The sequence below is a fragment of the Drosophila elegans genome, unplaced genomic scaffold (genome assembly GCF_018152505.1).
Source record: "Drosophila elegans isolate 14027-0461.03 unplaced genomic scaffold, ASM1815250v1 contig_476, whole genome shotgun sequence".
Classification (NCBI taxonomy): domain Eukaryota; kingdom Metazoa; phylum Arthropoda; class Insecta; order Diptera; family Drosophilidae; genus Drosophila; species Drosophila elegans.
This window is the reverse complement of record NW_024545863.1, coordinates 10520389-10539599: the sequence shown is the minus strand read 5'-3', so window position 1 is coordinate 10539599 and position 19211 is coordinate 10520389. Positions and strand designations below refer to the sequence as shown.

Genomic DNA, 19211 nt, shown 5'->3' with positions numbered 1-19211 from the left:
TCTAATTATATAACTATCTATTATTGCTGATGATCAAAGGTAAAATGGTTTAACACTAATATCGACTGTTAATACAATACATTTTTGTGAATTTTCCCTTAAAATCTGGTTGTTTTTGAAGGCCCGCTGCGAGGACAATTTGAAAATTTCGTGAAAATTCAGCGTTTTTCCGAAATGCCAAAGCAGTATAATAAAAATGCGGCGATGTATTACTAAAAAATTAAAATTAAATTTTAAAAAAAATGCAAAATTCGTTGCACCTGAGCACGACCAACAGAATTATATTAATACGGTAAAAGTTTCAATGTCAGTACTAATTTGTATTTAAATATGCAGATAAGGTTTGCGAAGAAGTGCCTAAAAATTATCTGCCCTGATCGGAACGAACTTAATTTATGAAAACAAAGAAAACTAAGAAAAGCTTGACCAAATAATAAAAATAAATATTTTAAAATAAAAAAAAAAATTGTATATAATAAAACTAACAAAATTATAATTTAAGCTATTTTTGCCTCATTTTAATTATCATCTATCTTATTTAAAAATTTTTATTTTCAAAAATTTTTAAGTTTATTTTAAAATTTGTTTCAAACATTTTTCGAGCTTTTCTATTTCTTTCATTCAACACAAGTTGGCAGCACTTGTTCGCTGATCCAATTCGAAACCAGTTGCCAGTTCATTTTAGTTCATCAACAAATCACAGCAAATAAATTCCAACGTCTCGCGCTAAAAATTGTTAATAACATTTACAAACGAACATGGCAAACCGCAAGGAGGCGGGGACGGATGCTGATCCCGCTGAAGATTTCAAGTTGAACAACCGCGATAGCGTCGCGTAAGTGTCATCTTACAGGTTTAATTGCAATAAGTACTAAATGTGTTTACTGTGAACCCAACAGCTTGAAGGATTTGCTGCAGAAGCGGCTTTCGGAGTGCGGCTGGCGCAAGGATATCGAGGAAATGATACGCCAGACCATTAAGGAGCGCGGCGTGGCTAACCTGACCCACGACCAACTGGCTGCCGAGATAGTACCGCACGTAGGTTGATGTCGAACTCTTTCCGGCACATATTAATCCATTCCATCGAAATCGAAGACAGGCTCGTGCCTTGGTTCCCGAGGTCATTCGCAACGAGATGCTGTTGCGGGTGCGCGCCGCCTTGGAAGCCTCTTTGCCACCGGAGAAGAACTGAAAATCACACAGCATTTCTTAAATTCTAGCACATGGGTTTTGTGGTTTATTATCTCGTATTTAAGTAGATATTTACAATCTTAGGCTAGTTATGAATTGCGCCATTCGTTATACAATATGCATGTAATAAATAAACAACATAATTATAGTTAGAATAAGTTGTTGCTATGTTCATGTTATGGTTACTCGGATTGGCTAAACAAAATTCATGGTGGTTTTGTTGGGGGATGGGGAAATTAGGAACGACGCGGCTTGGGCTCTGCTTCTAATCTGTTTAATTATGCTACAAATCATAAGGCTAAACTGTACGTTCTAGTCCGTTAATGTATTACGATTACTTATTCAATAACGAGTCGATTGAAAAGTCTTTGAATTTGGCGTTGGAATCATCGTTGAACAGCTGCGGCTGCAGTTGCAATTGCTCCTGTTGCAGTTGCTCCTGTTGCTTGGAAACTGCTGCCGCTGATGTTGCCGTTGCTGTTGGCAGCATTTTCAGAAGTTTGTTGCGCGGTTTACGTAAAAACTTTGTGTTTATTTGAAACTTGGTTGGTTTGTGGCTTGCACTTGACTGGGCTTGAAACATTGCTGTATTTGCGGCTGGGGTCTGTGATGTTGCTGCTGTTGTGGTTGCTGCTTCAGCTGTACCGATTGCGGAGCGATAATTCTGCCGCCAGACACGCAGCTCTCCCAATCCCGGAGACTTGAGACTTGTCGCTTTGGTCGCGGTGGTCGGTGTGTCCGGAATGGACGAAGTGGGTGCCTTTGCCATGACTGCCGATGCATAGGCATTGGGTCCAAAGCACTTTAGAAAATTCTGCACATGCAGTAGGCTGTCGTTCTCGTTTTTGTGCAATGGCCTTCGCTGTTTGTCCTCGTTCTCGTCCTCCGCCTCGTAGTCCACCGACGACTGCTGCTGCGAGGAGGATGAAAAGGTTGAAGAACTGCTGTTGCTGAGCTGTAATTTGAGATTTCTTCTGATTATCATACAACAGCAAGAATTATTATAGATGCTAGCACTTACATCATCGTCATTTTTGTCGATCAGCTGCTGAAAGCCATGCTCTTCCGTCTTCAATTTGCTGTGGTTGTTGTGTTGCTGCGGCGGCTTGTTGCTGCTACCGTTGCTGCTGCTGCTGCTGTTATGACGGCCGTCTTGTTTGGTCGATGGCGATGGCTTCTTCTTCAGCTGCTGCTGCTGCTGTCCCTGCTGCTGAAGGACTGGCTCACGGTACGACTTTCAGCTGGTTTTGGCGAGGTTATCGTCGCGCCTTAGTTGGGACTGAAAGGGAAAGACCATGAATGAGTAGGCACTTCAAAGGGCCAATGATTCTACACTGGGAGTTTCTGGGAGCAACAGTAAGGCTTAAATAACATATCTTGATCTTTTCGTTCAGCCTGGCACACAAACACAATAAACAATTTTGAGTTCAACTGCCAACAGCCATGATTTACAATTAACTAGATGGGCGCAAAAGCAGATGAATTCGAGAAGTCGTGACATGTGTGTGTGTTTGTTGGAATTTCTTTGGCTTTTACGATTGATTGTCTGATCGAATGACTGGTGGGTTACGTATGGTGCGTATGGTGCGTAGATGAAACATGACGCATGACGCAAAAATGAAAAGGTGAATGCACGAATAACAGGCATTGGCGTATGGTTTATGAATTATGGATTCTCATGTGGCAAGGACATGCACCCACAATCAAACTGACACTGACACACACACACACACACACACTGACACACACACACACAGGAACTCGCTGGCACGCACTCTACTACCTGGTGATGCGTGCTGTAGAGCGCCGCGTGGTGCGCCGCATAGGAGGAGGAGGTGCTACTTAAACCGTCAACGCCAACGCCGCCGCCACCCACTTGAATCTGAATGCTAGGATGTTGGTGTGGGTGTGGGTGGTGGTGCTGGTGCTGGTGCTGCTGACCCATGCCCGTGCCCGTGCCTGTGCCCGTGACCGTGCCCGCTGTGGCCGTAAAAGTAGTTGTGGTTGTTGCTGCTGTTGCAGCCATGGCTGTCGCTGACCCACCTCGTCCAATGCCGGCGGCAGCACCACCTCCAGCGCCCAGGCTTATTCCCACGCCCAGCATGTGGGCGGCTGCCACAGCTGCGCTGGTGTGGTGCGACTGGTGAAGGTGCTGCTGCACTTGTTGCGCGTGCTGTTGCTGTTGTTGCTGCTGTTGCTGCTGCTGGTGTTGCGCCTGTTGCTGCTGCTGGTGCGACGGATGTTGGTGGTGCAAGCTGTTGCTGTTGACGGCGCTGTTGGCATTCAAGCTTCCAATGCTGCTGTTGCTTCCAGCACTGTTGTACGCGTGGGCGGCAGACACGTGCCTATAAATATTGAGCAAGCAATATATATTAATTTAAGAAATTATATTAAATGTTAAGGGATAATTAAAAAAAAAAAATAAAATATATGAACTTTTTATATATCTTTGTCGAAACTCCTCACCCCTATTAATGAAACATAGTCAATTCTTTGGCCCAAAACTTTAGGTCTATGATCAATATTATCGGATATAAAGGCTTTGCCCTAGCCCTTTAAACCATTAACTCTGAAGTGTTTCAGTTCTCGAAACTATTTTTTTTTAAACCGTTGGATACTCAAATTTAGAAAGTTATGATATTCTGTCAATTTTTTACACTTATTCAGTTACAATTGTTGCGACGAATGATTTTGGACTTCTTTGATTTTTACGCACTTTAAAAATGATTAAAAATAGTAATTTTGTATTTAAATTCCTTCGATTTATCAATAGATATGTCACCAGTGCTTACTTATGTGGCTTTTGGTTCCAGTTTAAGACTTTTCCCAAATATCTATTGAATAAATGCTTAGTTTCGGCCCGTTAAAACATGGTAAATAACATATTTTATATGTTTGGTTGGAAAGGTGTCACTATTTATTTAGTATTTGCTCTCGTTATTGATGTGAAACTTTGAAAATAAGTCCTTATCCTCAAATTGTATGCTGAGATACTTTTGTGAAAGTTATGTTATTAACATAAAACCTTATTTATTAAATATCATATTCCAAATAAACAACAAATGCAACATTTTCGAGTGCAACTAAATACTCACCTCATTCCCAAGTTGGCTGCGTTGGTCATATTTATGCCTGAGATGGACATCGGTGTTGTTGTCGTTGCAGAGTTGCCGTTGTTGCTGTTCACATTGTTGCTGGCTGTGTTGCTGCCACTGGTGCTATTGCTGGTGCTGCTGCTGTTGCTGCTGTTGTTGTTGTTGTTGCTGGCGGTGCCTGGGCCGCGATAGTCCAGCACCACTCCGCTGGAACTGGCTGGTGCCACTGTGGGTCGACTGTTGGCCATGGTGGGGATGGTGGTGTTAATGGCAGTGGTTGCCAGCGAAACAGCGGCTGCGATTGTTGTTGCCGCATTAAGGGCACTCATGTTGCTGCCGAGTCCTATACTGCTGCTGTTGCTGCTGCTGCCGCTGTTGCTGTTGCTGCTGCTGGAAGCTAGTGTGGAAATGACAGAAGTTGTACAAGTTGATGTTGCTGTTGTTGTTGAGGTTGTTGTTGTGGTTGCTGGAGCTGCCGTTGTTGGTATGGCGGCTGTAAGCATTTTTGGTTAGATTGTGAGTACCCCGTTGTTGTTGTTTTCCATCTCCACGAAATTTGTGTGTGTTTTGTGCGGTATTAGTTGGTAATTTGTGAATGGGTGTGGTCGGGATGTGTTCAAAGACGTGTGCGGGTGTTTGCGTTTCTCTTCACTGCATGCAACAGACAGCAACGCAACAACAAACTTAAGTGTAACTAAAAGTACAGCTCTTAGCCTGGGGCTTTTTGGCAGTGCTGTCTTGGAAAACGCGAGGTGCAAACAATGATAACTTAAATAAATTTAGAATTTGTGTTTGTTTTTTGTGTTTAATATATTAAACATTTTATTCATTTTTTAAATAAATAAAATCGAAAAAGATTAGCGTTTAGGATATTGAAAGAACTTATCTATTAACTCGGCCAAGGAAATCATTTCTCGTTACAAGAGTAAGTATAATTAGGTTTTGTATTCGGTCGTAAATACATATGTATAACTAACTTAAAAGTTTAATTAAAGGTACAAAATTCTAGCCGGGGGATGGACTGAAGATAAAAATAGAGAGGCATTCCATTTTTTAACAAAATGGTATATGAGTTGTCAATATGGTCGATGAATGCAATGATAAACTCTCACTGCTCACTGCTTCTGTTTGTTAAACAGTAGTTCTTTTGACGGAAAGTGGGTTTGGGTTTTGTATATTATGTACATATTCTCGTTTGTAAACACGACCACCAGTTTAGTTGTTAACTTAACTTAAGCTATTTAAGACTACGTCACGAACTATTCTCAAATGCCAATTGTATGTACAAAGAATACCAAACAAAGAAACGAAAGTACAAAAGATTTAACTCAAAATTTGGTCTGAGCAGTGGCTGTGACTGTGGCTGTGTGAGTGGGATGTGTGGCTCCTCCAGTGCCACGTGCTGGTAGCGAGAGCAAGTGCCGACACCAAGTACAAGAGAGAACAGGCGCCTTCTCTACTTACCGTGCGCCTCGGCCTTGGCATTGCTGGCAATGGTGTTAAGCGGGATCTGCAGGCGCGCATTGACCGCCAGCAGGTGATCGCGTCGTGCTATCAGACTGGTCACATGCTCCTCCAGCCGGAGGTTCTCGCTCTGCAACTGGTGCAGGCAGTTGAGCAGCGAGGCAACTGCAACATAAATGTTTGGCGTTAGTTTTTAGGGACTCGCCTTCAGCTGCCGATATGCGACTCATACTCACTGTCAAAGTGCTGCGCCTGCTCCATGAGAAACTGCGAGCCCTGCTCCCACTGGCGCTCGAGCAGCTGCTCCAGACTCTGGGGAATGGGCATGTTGCCGTTGATGCCGCCACCGCTGAACATCGACTGGAGCGGATTCGGAGCTGGCGTGGCGTTGCAGGAGGCGGCACTGGAGTTGCGCTGTGAGCAAAGAAACAGGAAATCTTTTAGCTTGTTTTATACATCAATCTACCTTTTTTATTATCTATGGTTGCGACTCGAGTTTATTCCAAATTAAAACGAGAATTAGCCAAAAACAGCAATTTGAGTTTCGTTTCTTTTAAACAAACATTAAAACATCAATAAACACCACTGTCAAAATACATCTAAAATGTTGTTCTTAAAAAAAAATGAGTAACTTCTTTAAAGTAAGTAAGTAAGAATCACTAAATGCTTTCAGGGGGTCTCCTACTCTCGCCGTTTTAAAAAATTGTTTTTTTCTACACATAATTTTAATCTTTATGTGTCTAAATACTATTTTTACGCATGTTAGGCACCTATTTCAGCCAAGTTATAAACCGTAATTTACCTTTAAGGGCTTTATCCCGAAAGATTTGTTTTTTTTTTAGCTGCCGAGTAATACTTTTAATAGAAGAACTAGTCTGATTTTAATAAATTTTTTTTTGCAATTTATGACAAAACATACAGCTATGCATGTTTAGCCGAGTACGATTTTCGATATTTTTTTATTTCGTTTGTATAGCCCCTAATAAGTAAAAAAAGAATGAATTGTTCACTTATTGTTGCATAACTTTTGCTTAATGCAAAATAAAAAAATAATAAAGAACAACATTTTTTGCATTTCTTATCAATCGGGACCACTGCAGTTTTTACATGTGTTATGAAAAGCACATTCCAAAGTTCTGGAAAATTCGTTTTTTCAAGTTTCAAAACAAAATTTACAAGTCAAAACATGTACATATCTTAATATAAAAAAAACCCTTTAAACCAATGCAGTAAAACTTTTGTAATAAATTCCCCAAATAACCACTCAATTTCTCGGCTCGAGAGTAGAAGACCCTCTCAAACATTTTTCAAATGCACTTTGATGCTTACTTGCTTTCCGGGGAACGGCACTCCGGCGTACTGCGAGTTCATGGAGTCGGACGTGTATATCGAGTGGTCCTGCACCTCCATGTGCAGCTGCTCGGAGAGCTTCTGGGCCACGCTGCTGTTCGGATTGATCTGGTTGCCCAGCATGTGGGCGGCCGTGTGCGTGATAATCGAGCTGGCCGACGCGGCGGCGGGCGTGGCCGGAGGCGTGGGCGTGCTGCTGGCTGGATTGCTCGAGCCACTGGCTGCCCCATTCTGCAGTATGCGCACGTCCTTGAGATCCTGTTGAACATTGGTCACAGCCGCTGCTGCTGCAGCTGCAGCTGATGACGCCGCCGCTGCTGCTGCTGCTGTTGCTGATGCTATCGTTGAATCCTTCGCTTTGCGACCGCGCTTGCGGACGTTACCGGGCTGAGCAGCAGCAGCGGCAGATGTGGGAGCAGCGGCAGTCAGGGAACTGGCTGCTGCTGCCGTTACCGTGTGCATGGCCGATCCAATCTCGGAGCCGGGAGAGCTGGGTGGCGAGTCCTTTATGGCGCTCACTGGCATCATGGGCACATCCAGCTGCGTCTGACTCTCGTAGGTGAACTTGAGGCCGCCGGCAGAGCCGCCACCTGCCATCGAGCTAAGTGGCAGCTGGTTGCTCAGCACGACCAAAGGAGTTGTTGTTGCGGGCACTGCGGATGCTGACGACGATGAGCTGCTGGCCTGGCTGACATCGGGCGTTCTGTTGTTGGGTTTCGAAGTGGCCGTATTGGAAGAGGGAGTGGTATTCGTATTAGTGAATTGCAAAATCTCTAGATCTTCATGTTGCTGCTGTGGCTGTTGTTGCTGCTGTTGCTGCTGTTGCAAGTGCGTAAAGCTAGCGGAATTGGAGGCGGAGGCTGAGGCAGAGGTAGAGCTTAGATTTGTGGGGGAGTTGGTTCTAGCGGGGGGTGCATATTGCTGCTGTTGTTGCTGCTGCTGTTGTTGCTGTTGCTGCTGATACAACTGTGTTTGCTGCGCACGCAGCATTTTTTTGTTCAGGGGCTTAGCTTGGTTGCTGCTGCTGTTGTTGTTGTTACTGCTGCCTGTCGGCAACATGTTGCCGGTGGAATTGCCGCTGGCGCGGTAGCTTCCCGATGCGGACATATTAACCGGCGAATCCAGCAGATTAACCACATTGGTAACACCACTGGATCCACCACTCGACGAGGAGGACGAAGTGGACGAACAGGACGATGACGTTTGCTCGCCATTGTGGTTGGTGTTGCTGTGGCTGTTGCTGCTGCTGCTGTTGTTGTTGCGCGTGCTGCGACTAGTTGCAGTGGCGGCAGACACTGCGGCTGGCGGGGAATCGACCGGGGACGAGGACAGAGATTGCAACATGACCACCGGCGAGGAGACCACTGGTTGTGCCGCCGACGACGGTGGCGGGGTGGGCGTGGCACTGTAGTGGGGCGAACTGTGGCGACTCTGCTTCTCGGCTGGTGTGGCAGCAGCTATTGCTGATGTTGCCGTTGTTGTCGCCACCGAAGTGGCTTCGTTCTTTATGCTTTGTGCAGCTCCCCGCTTTTTGCCCGATCTCGAGGGACCTTTGGAATTGGAGGAGGATGTGGCTGCGGCAGTGCCACCCGACATGGAGGACGAGGAGTTGGAAGCGGAAGTGGAGGACGAGGAGGAGGAGGAGTTGTTGGAGGAGTGCAGCGCATGGGGCTGCTGTGATGACGCGCTCTGTGGTTGCTGTTGGTGTAAATGTTGCTGCTGCTGCTGCTGCGGGTTTTGTTGGTGATGGCTATTGTGGTGGGTGGGGTGATGGTGGTGGTGGTGATGGGCATGGTGGTGACCACTGCCACTCTCACCGGAGCGCGATCTACGTGTGGTTGGTGGTGGGTGGTTGGGTGATCATATCGTGTACAGTGTGGGAAGACATTAAGCAAACGAGAGAGAAAGAGAGAAAGACAAAGAGAAAAATAGTGTTTCTTTTATAGATCGCGCATCTTGGGTTTTAAGTTTCTCAACGCCCTAGGGCCAAAATAAACAGGCGAGCGAAAGGAAGTTTCAAGTCGGGTTAACTTAAAAAAAAATCCAAAATGACATGGTTTAACCATTTATAATTAGCAAGAGCTTGACGTTCTTGATTAAACCAAAGATCATTTAAAGTTATTAATAGTCATCCGACAGGAAATGAATATTTTAAAAAAGAAACAACCAAAAAGGAAAGTATATCTCCAAATCGAATTATGTGGCAAACTAAGGGCAATTGACAAGCTACACACGCACAGCAACGCAACAACATAACGCACGTGAAAACAGGATGTAAAATATAAATACGATCACTTGATAGTATAAACTAAAAGCACGAGCAAGCGGCGCAGGCAACAAATAGAAGAGACCACCATTTGCATACCTGCTGCGTCGGGCCGGTGGTGCCTCCTGCTCCTGCAGCTGCTGCACCCGCGTTGTCTGCTTCTCGTAGCTGATCTTTAGGTTGCCGCTCTCCGTGGTGGTGGCAGTCAGGTTGCCGCTGGCAACTGGGACGCCGCCGGCGGAGATTATGCTGCCGCCACTGTTGCCGCTGACTAGGGTGCCCAAAGCCGGCGATGACTTGCCGCTCTGATGCTGGATGACCGACGAGGAGCCGCCGTTGGGGCCACCGCCACTCGGGGCACCGTGAAACGATCCCGCTGCACCTCCCATTGGCGGTAAACCACTCTGCTGCTGATGTTGGGTTTGAACGCCGCTGCCGCGCGATGGTGCTGAATGGGATTCTGCAAGGAAAAATAAAAACATTTATCAGTATTTATTGGGAAAATTCGGTTCTTTTGATAAAATAATAAAAATATATTGCGTAAATTCAATCTTGTCACCTTTCTTGATGGTTTTCTAAAATAACCAATAATACCATTTATTAAATGGAACAAATTTATTTATTAATAAATTAAAAAAAAATTAAAAGTTATGTTTTTGTTGGTTTAAATGTTTTATACAGCCACAACTGTTGATATAAGTTTGATATGAGTTGAATAAGTTGTATAAATCTATAGTGAAACTTAAAGCATCATATATTTGTTTTAAGGTCGGTTTTCCATTCCCTAAAATGTCTTAAAAATCAATTGTACCGAAATTCGTCACGGATTTTAGGCTTTGCTGGCTTTTTCTATTTAGTTTACGCTTAAATCGGTCAAAGTTCATTTTCCGGGAGAACTCACCACTGCTCGTATTAGTGCTACTGCTGCTGGTGGGCAGATTAATTCCAGGTACATTGGCCGTGGACAGCGGCACGGAGACATACAGGCTGGGTGCATTGCTGCTGCTCCCAGACGTCGGCTGTTGGTTGCTGCTGCTGCTGCTGCTGCTGCTGATGTCCTTGACGCTGCTGCCGTGCTTGTTGCCACTGGAACTACTGCTGGTGCCGCCGCCTGCGCTTCCAGTGCCACTCGATTTGCTCGATTCTGTCTTTGGATAGCCACCGGATCCCACCACGCCGGATGGTGCTCCTCCGGTTGTCGGTCCGCCGGAACTGTTGCCGCTGGAGGTTGAGCTTGCATTGCCGCCGCTGCTGCTGCCTGAGGTAGTGCTGCCCGTCGCTGGGGGAGCCGAAGCCGCTGTGGCACTCGCCGTCACCGCAATGGATGCAGTCGTCGAGCTGGCCAGCGGTGCATTTACCTCGGCGGTGGCGGATGTCTGGTGGGTCGGCGGACTGAGTTCGGTACGTTGCTGCAGGCGACAAGAACGAGGAAGTGGTAAATTAGTATGCGATTGTTTGGTTTGTGATTCACAAGTAAACTAGCTGATAAGCACTCAAATATATGATAAGCTCTCCAAAACTAACAACTCAAGTTAGCTCAAGTTTATATTTCGTGTTACACAATCAAAATGGAATGATTTTGCCAATCAGTTAAACGGCTTTGTGCAAGGTTCAGTTAAAAAATTCTTTACTAAGATTTAAAGGGAGCAATGGAGTTTTTTTTTTACGTTTGAAGGGAAGTGCTACCAAACATCATGGCTTAAAGCTTTCAATGCATCTTAAATCATTAGTTCAACGAATATTTTCATGCAGAAATTTTGAAAATAATGACTCAGTTCCTGGAGTTATGACAAATGTATTTGATTTATTATTCTCTGTTAAAATAACTTTTAATGATCCAAATAGTAAGAAAATTTGAAGTAAGAAATTAGCAGATTAGCCATAGCTTGATTTCTTAGTTTCATTTTGTTTTTTTTTTTTTGTATATTCTTGAATACTATTTTTTTTATTAAAATATGGACAAACTTTTTTTGTGGTTCTTTAAAAATTATACGGAACTACATTTCAGTCAGAATTTTGCCTCACATTAAAGGAAACATTTCCTATAAAATACATATTCTTTTAATCAGCATTTACAGTCGAGGCGCTTTGTTTCTACGTAAGCTAATCACATAGTTCTAAGATATCTGGATGCAAAATTCCCAGAAGTCTAAATTCTGTTGCGACTTATAGTCGGAAACAAACCAAACAACAATTTTATACACATACAAAATTGCAATAAAAGAATAAGGATTATAGCTGTTTCAAACATTCAATATATATGAATATACATTTAAATATAGTTACTTCTGTTTCAATTTAATTCAGAGAAGTTGCAATATTTATTCATAAATATGTACTACAAATTGATATTTATTTAGATCTATTTTCGCCTTTCAATCGACTGACGTTAGGTTTTGCTCAAGGCAACCACATAAAAAGCTAACAGACTTTCTGAAATTCTTTATTAAAATTTTCATGCCACTATATCTCGAGAGCGCTATCCATATCGGTTTGAATAATTATGTTTGTTCCTCGTCTGATTTGCTTTTTAGCTTTGCGGTCATTAGCAACATCCGGTTGGTGGTGAGCCATGTAAACACATGTTTACAACACCATCACCATCAAGGCAGAAGAACAACAAACACATTAAAACACCAGAGAGCACAGCTCAACTAACAGGCCAGTAACAGGCTGTTAAACTGAGCAATCACAGCAATCCATTGTTGTTCTTGTGGCTGCTGCAAATGCAGCGGGTGGACAAAAGAGAGGGATAAATCCTCAACGTACGTGTTCCATATAGATAAAAAAAAAAAATAAAAGGCTGGCACATTAGTGCAACTCGGAAAGCTCTTATCGCTGACGTTGCTGCACACAACAAAAATAACTATAAAAAACGGAACAAGTACGTGAGTCAGAGTTTAAAAAGAATGCAAGACTCCCAGACTGCAGCTGCAACAAATGTTGCTGCAATACTGGGCGAGTTTTTCACATTGTTGTTGTTGTTACAGTTGTATTTTTGTGGCTTTGGCTCGCCACATGCTGCCATATTCAGCTTAATTATACATATATGTATGTATATTTATATATAGGTTTGTGTGGGACAACAAATGTTACATGTAGTGATTGCACAAAAAACAACAAAGAGCAGGGCCTACCGATTGGAGAGAAACTCCACCCGCTCTCTCTCTCTATCTAGCTGCCTTTCTCTCTCTTACTTGCTTTCTCTCTTTTTCTCATCAGACTTCCTTGCTATTATTGTTGTTCAATATCGGGGTTGGGGGTGCAACATACCTTATACTTACAAACATAGCACACACACAATGTAGTTTGGTCACGTAGACCAGACAAAAAGTAAAAACCTATTAACGGCGTTGCCACCTGATGGAAGATTTTCCCAATAGGGAATCCCAATCGGTTGGTATTTTCCGTCAACAAAGTGGTAGTGTGAGCCTGTTGCTTTGAAATCTCTGGTGTCGAATTTCCAAAACCGACAGAAACACCTTCATGCCTCATTAGATTCAGGTCAAGAAAGGAAGAAACCGGCATCGATCCGGAACAACTCAACCCACCATCTGCCACATTAAAACATCGAGCTGCAGACATAGTTATATACCGACATATTTTCAGCTTGAAGCAGATTTGTTATAGTATGACTTTTTACTATTTTAAGGCAATTTTCATTGACCTGCATTGAAGTTTATTTGAGTAAAAAAAACATTGCGTTTCATTTAATGTTTTAAAAAATAAGAGTTAAATTGAGCTCTATTGCAGTTCTGAAAATATATTACTCTAATTTATTTTAAATTTTACTTCTGTAACGACAAACATAAGTAGTAGACTTTATACTGTAAGCAAAATTATATTGTGAGTGTTTGTGATATGTTTTGTAATTGCAAATTGAGTTAATCCTTTTTCATGGTCAAGTTTTGTGTATTTTTGAAAGCTTCTCGCTACGTTTTTAACCCTCTTTTTTATCCTCCTCCAAACCAGCTGCCGCAATTGTGATTATCCTGTTGCTGCAGCTAATGGCCTAAAGCAGAAGCGGGATCAGGATAGCAAAACAACCCCTATGGTGTATGAACAATATATATATATATTTTTATTTGACAACTTGAGCGTGCTTTGCATTCGGCAATCGCTTCCTGTACACATTTCAATTTTATTTCCATTGTGCGACAAATTCAATTCAATAAAAGAAGCCAAGCCAAGGCAGCCGGAAGTAAAACACCAACTATAAATATTATATTAGCGTGTCTGCGTTTGAATGTGTGTATGCTCAGCTCACTCCTACCCTTTCGCGATTTCTCCCTCTGTTCTGGCAAACAAAGCTGTGGGTTAATGGTCGTATAAAAGGGTTGTCCTTGTCCCCTTTGCGGAAAGAATTTCGCATAAGTGAAGAAAACATCCAAGTATACAACAACCAACTCGTCAAATAAACGATAGAATTATTCAAATTGAATTTAACGTTATTTTTGCCAATGACAATAGGGAATGTTCTTGTCGCTGGTAAAAAGGAAAATCAAAAGAAATTGCTCAGATACCGAGGAACAAACCAAGGGTCTGGGATATCCTTTATTGAATTAAGCCCTGAATTGAGAAAGGAATGTCTTGCAAAAGAAACTACAAATGTCTACTTATCTAGAGGATAATTGAGTTATCAAAGGGAATATAGGATGGGATTTTAGAAAGTGTTTAGGTTGACTGGATAGGACTAAAGCGATTAAATAAAGAGTATCCGCAAATTTAGAACTATGGAGTTTTTAAGCTGATTTTTGCGTAACAAAAAAATAAGAGCACGAACATTGGGCGTTAATTAGTTTTTAAATGGAATATAATTACAACATTTCTACCTTTTACATATGCTTTTTACATGCTTTTCTTTTTAATTTGAATTTAGAATTTCTACTTTGTCTAATAAAAACTAAACCCTTAAAAAACAAGAAATGCCCTGTTCTGTTAAGAAGATACAAAAAGTTGTTTGCTTACATATTATTAATTAAAGCGCTTAATAAGTTTTCACCGGCAAATTTTTAACAATGGTCCTTTAAAACCTAGTTAATATGCTTTTTTCTTAGACAACAATCCAAAAATATTAAAGAAAGATCTTAGGCAAGCATCGTTGAAATCCTAATCCTAAGACCTTGGAGCGAAAACAGAACAACACAATGCTTGCCAATTAAAATAACAATAAGAGCAAGAGTTGGTACAGGCAAAAAAAAACAAAAAAAAAACAAGATGACAGCAGAAAGGAAAGGTGGGTAAATACAGATCCCAAGACAGGACAACGGCCCGCGTACCTGGGAACTGAAAACCGATGCAGCAGCTGTAACAAGATCGAAGCGAGGATCAATCAGCCGCCAAGAAGCAACAGCCAGCACAAGCAAGCACAAGAAAGTAAGGGTAGCTCTGAGAACCGAGCTCAAGTTGTAGCCACGAGGGAGCGAGGAGTTGCTTGGCAGCTGTCGTAAACTAGGCGCAAATGTGGCATGTTGATTGTATTGCACAAGGCCAGAAGAAGGAAGCGAACTGGCCCGGCGCAGGATACAATCCGATGGTATTCCAGGGTTATGCCGGTAGAAGTTTTTGCCCTTTAAGGGGAAACGAAAAGGATAAGGCGAACAGCTGTCTGCCCGAAATCCCCTCTGATAGTTCGTCACGTAGTCCTGGAAAAGCTGGAGCACTGCCTGCCCTTAATGGCACTTACACTAATCAATAATTGAACGGCGCACCATGTGTCACAACTCTGATATATGCGATGTAAGCCAATTGGAGTGGAAGGCAGGCAGGGAAAGGAGATGCGGGCTGGGGCGGATCACGACGTAATTAAAGGTGTCTTCCCTCTCAGCATTTCTTTTGTTTTCCAGCATTCGTGGCAGATGGCTTAGTCGCACAGTTGCAGGTGCATGCTGCACGTTGAAAACGCGCTTAAATTACTGATGGAGTGTCAACGACATTGGTAATCGAACAGCAACGCAATGGGGGTTGCTTCAAAATAAAGGATCCATACCTATAAGGGAACTCATTAACAAGGCGATGGGGGAATTTAAATAGGAATAGTAATATTCCTCATATATGTAAGGCATTGGAGACATTTCAAAACATGGAAACTAATATTGACTTATATTTATCTTTAGGGACTTCTAATTTTGGGCTTTGTTATCTTACGGCTATAAATAACCGAATATCCTTGATATTTCTTAAGTCGTTTGAATTAAGAAACAGACTTCAGATGTCAGATAGCAAAATAACGCTATGTGTTCTTCAACATTTGTTTAAGTATTAAATCATTAATACAATGTTAGACATTTCCGTATAGTTATTAAACATAATGCCGACAACGACATCCATAGAATTACAAAGAAACGATTAATTGAAATTGAAATAACATTGCTCAGCTTGCAACCATTTCCTAGTTGACAAGCCAGACAGCTTCCAGGGAGTTCCGAAAATAGATTCGAGGGATTGGCAGGGACAGATGTTTGGATGCACGGATAGGCCTGGCGCCGCATTTTTCGATGCAAGAAGTGTTTTTCGGGCTAGAGAAAGAAAAGTCTAATTCTTACCCCGGAAAGCAGGAAGCGTATTTTTAAATTGTGCGGATACGTGGTTGTGGCTCCTACCGCTCCTCCCGTCCCCGCCACCCCCGCGCCCAGATAGGAGGGCGAGGCGGAGGCGGATCCGCCCACATATTCGATGGTGGCCGAGGGAGTGGTAGAGGCGGATGAGGGCGACGACGAGGCGGAGGTCGAATGCTGGCTGTTGTTGGGATGGTGGTGAGGATGGTGGTGATGCGACCCGACCGCCTCCCGCTCCCTGTCTCTATCCCGCTCCCGATGACGCCGATGTTCGCGGTGCTCCCGGTCCCGGTGCTTGTGGTGTCGGTGCTCCTTACCCTCCCGCTCCCTCTTCTCGCGCTTCTTCTTCTTGTTCTTGCGATGCTCCTTGTACTCGGCCATGTCGATGTGGTTGTTGTTGCTCTCGGCCGACTCAGGCTCAGCAGTGGCCGCCATGCTGACCATGGCGGCTGTGAAGTCCACCAAGGCGGTACCCGAGGTGGCTGCTACTGCAACGGCAGGCGCCACGTCCATCGGTTGCGACTGCGAGGTGTCCATGGTGTCCATCATCATCATCTTGGCCGCTCCTCGCCCCCGTCTTCTTTGCGAGAGAGCCAGGTTGCCCCTCTCTCTCTCTCTCTTCGATTCGGCTTTGAGCTCTGTAATTAACTGGACAGGCTCTCCAGTTCTTCAGTCTTTTTGGCTTTTTCTTCTACGACGACCTTTGTTGTTGTATCGTTTTCAATATTATTATTTTGTATGCTGCCTGTATTCACTCGCTCACGCACACACAATCACAAAATCACAGCGCATACGTGAGAACCACCTCCGTCTCTCTCCCGATTTTCTTGTTGCTGTTGTTGTTGGGGTGAATAACTTGCGTGGCGGCGACTGACTCTCTCCCTTCTGCTCTCTCTTTCTCTCTCACGCGCGCACACAGTCGACGTTTAACTTTTTTCCTCAACGAAACTTAATTTCTTTTAAATGGAAACTTGGCGCTTTTGCTGGAAAAACATGAGAGCGCCGCGGCCACGTGAATATTTTTCACAAACACATAATTTAATTTAATCACAAGACACAAACACACACTGAAAGCAAAACGCTAAACCGACTATCAACAAATTATCCACTGTATTTCTGGTTCACATGCACGGAGGCTGCAGCGTCGGCGGTGCTGCACGGCCATAGAGTTATCTACAGAGGCTATAGTTGCTGCATGGTCGTATCGTACGGAGTTCGAATTTCGAATAAACTCGCCAGTTTTCATCCGTTCGCTTAGAGGCGATATTGCACGGCAGTGAGAGAGAGAGTGAGTGCAAGAGAGTAACGTTGCTCTCAGAGAGTCACACTGCATTGTTTTTGGTTGGCAGCCGGTTTTCCATGGGGGATTATTGAGACGTCTGTATGTATTGTTGTTATTTCTGTGCCAGTGTGAGTGCATGTCTGCACGTAGGCCAGACGCACACTCACACGCACACCGGTGTGCAGACGGTAAAAAAAACACAAGAACACACGGCGACAGCATAAAAATAAACATACATACATACATCCAAATATATATAAAGGAGTAGAGTAGCAAACGGAGGCACAAAAGTTAACTGGAAAAACGTTACCCAGTGAGCATTAAGGAGTGGGACAAAAGTACTTGAGAACATTTAGCAAGGTGCTAATTTATGTAAATTCAGGAATTCACCAATAACTGTTAAAAGCTGTCTTAAATATGCAATCCTCTCTCGTGGTCGAAAAGTTTACTGAGCAGCGGTTTAATCCACACTTGTACATATACACAGAAAGAAAATTGTATACATGATAAAGGGTATGCACTTTTTAGGACTTGGTATTCGGTTTTGAAAATGATATAAACTGACATTTAAATATATATTTTTGAGTATTTTAATATAATGTTAAGCTCTCAAATTGTATATGCATTTTAATAAACCTGAAAAATAAAAGCAATGAAGTTCTTTTAAACCAATCCTTTTGAGCCTTCTATGTAAATTCAATATCTTCTAAAATATATGCAATCAATATGTAAATAAATAATTAAAATGCGTTCCTTTTTTTTTTGCTGTGTAAAAGTGAATCTTTAACACACGCAGCGCTCTCCCGCTCTCTCTGAGCAACAAAACAGATTCAGATTCAAATGCAGGCAAACAACAACAACTGCATGTCGTAATGCTGTTGATGTAATAAAAAGACTGCAGCAGCAGCAACCACAATGTAATGACCAGGAAGAGCGATGACGAAAGAAAAGCTTAGCAAAACAGAAATGTGACAAAGAACAATAAATTAAAAAGAGACTGACCAAGTTAGTCGCAGCTGAAATCTAACAGGAATTCGTGGGTTGAGAAAAATACCTGTTTTTCGTTGCAGTAATAGGGCTTTGATTTTATGGTGTCCATCAGATATGGATAAAACTGTGGCTATATATTTATAACGTTGTTTTTATTTTTAAGGGTTTGAAGTTATGTTATTGGGTTAAGTTATTCTTAAATCTAAAATTGCGGCACAGTTCCTCTTAAGAAACGTTTTGAGGCAAATCTTGTTAAATTAAACAAGGTGCAAAATTTTAAAATGTCAAAAAATTAATGTTTTTCAATTTTTGATTTCATTTAAATATTTTGTGATTAAATGGTAGTAGCATTTCGCTCAACTTTGAATATCAAGAAATTCAAAATTTATTGAAACATATAATTGTAACGTTTCATTATTCAATAAATACTGAAAATATCCCAAACATGCATGCTTTTCATAAAATAAGCACTAACGATTTGTTGCTTATAATTTCGGCCTTAGATATACCAAACTGTTCCCAGTCCGATGTGCCTAAGAACAGTTTTTATGCGTGAGAGCGAGAGAGCATTGCAACATAATAAAAACGGCTCTCAGCTAGTACACACAACATAGATATTTGGTTGTGTGTGCTTTATGCAATGCCTGTCAAGAGAGAGAGCGGGATAGAGCGCTGGAAGTGGGGCGGGTGGGCTTTGCTGCATGCAGGTTAATTCTACTCTCACTGTGTTGTTGTTGTTTTTGTTGTTGCCAGACAACGATTCAAGAAGACAAAACAGGAAAATGAAAATAATTGAATTGTAAGGCAATGTTTACAGGAGACGAGACAGAGAGAAAGAGAGGAATCGCCACCGCAGACATTTGCAATGGCCAATAAATAAAATAAGTGCAAGAAGAAAATGAAGCAAATTGTTTGCAGCTGGAACGGGAAAGAAGAAGAATAGCGAGCATAATTTTCGATGCAAATAAAACCCTAAAAAATCATGATGTGGAAAAGCAAAAATGAACGTTAAGTGG

General features: G+C 42.6%; 2 protein-coding genes across 14 annotated transcripts in view; one reads left to right on the top strand and one right to left on the bottom strand.

Annotated features, from left to right (window-relative positions):
• Nucleotides 1-663: 663 nt before the first annotated feature.
• On the top strand, nucleotides 664-1349 carry LOC108141035 (enhancer of yellow 2b transcription factor). Its single transcript, XM_017264135.2, has 3 exons — nucleotides 664-835; nucleotides 900-1038; nucleotides 1100-1349. The coding sequence occupies exons 1-3, from the start codon at nucleotides 759-761 to the stop codon at nucleotides 1190-1192; spliced, it is 309 nt and encodes a 102-aa protein (XP_017119624.1). The 5' UTR covers nucleotides 664-758; the 3' UTR covers nucleotides 1193-1349.
• Nucleotides 1225-19211, bottom strand: part of LOC108141032 (protein AF-10) — a 36791-nt gene continuing 18804 nt past the window's right edge. For 2 of the 13 annotated variants that reach the window (XM_017264120.2, XM_017264121.2), the window contains exons 6-14: nucleotides 10268-10775; nucleotides 9466-9826; nucleotides 7080-8928; nucleotides 5987-6164; nucleotides 5751-5915; nucleotides 4287-4779; nucleotides 2975-3536; nucleotides 2213-2470; nucleotides 1225-2146 (exon numbers count right to left, since the gene is read on the bottom strand). In XM_017264120.2, the coding sequence (XP_017119609.1) occupies nucleotides 2429-2470; nucleotides 2975-3536; nucleotides 4287-4779; nucleotides 5751-5915; nucleotides 5987-6164; nucleotides 7080-8928; nucleotides 9466-9826; nucleotides 10268-10775 (4158 nt within the window). In that variant the 3' untranslated portion in view covers nucleotides 1225-2146; nucleotides 2213-2428. The other 11 variants (XM_017264127.2, XM_017264130.2, XM_017264131.2 and 8 more) reach the window with 11 other exon arrangements.

Excerpts from the sequence above, each read along its gene's own strand:
- LOC108141035 (XM_017264135.2), top strand. The coding sequence starts at position 759 with ATGGCAAACCGCAAGGAGGCGGGGACGGATGCTGATCCCGCTGAAGAT. Across the intron at positions 836-899 it reads AACAACCGCGATAGCGTCGC|CTTGAAGGATTTGCTGCAGA; the intron begins GTAAGTGTCATC and ends TGAACCCAACAG. Across the intron at positions 1,039-1,099 it reads CTGCCGAGATAGTACCGCAC|GCTCGTGCCTTGGTTCCCGA; the intron begins GTAGGTTGATGT and ends AATCGAAGACAG.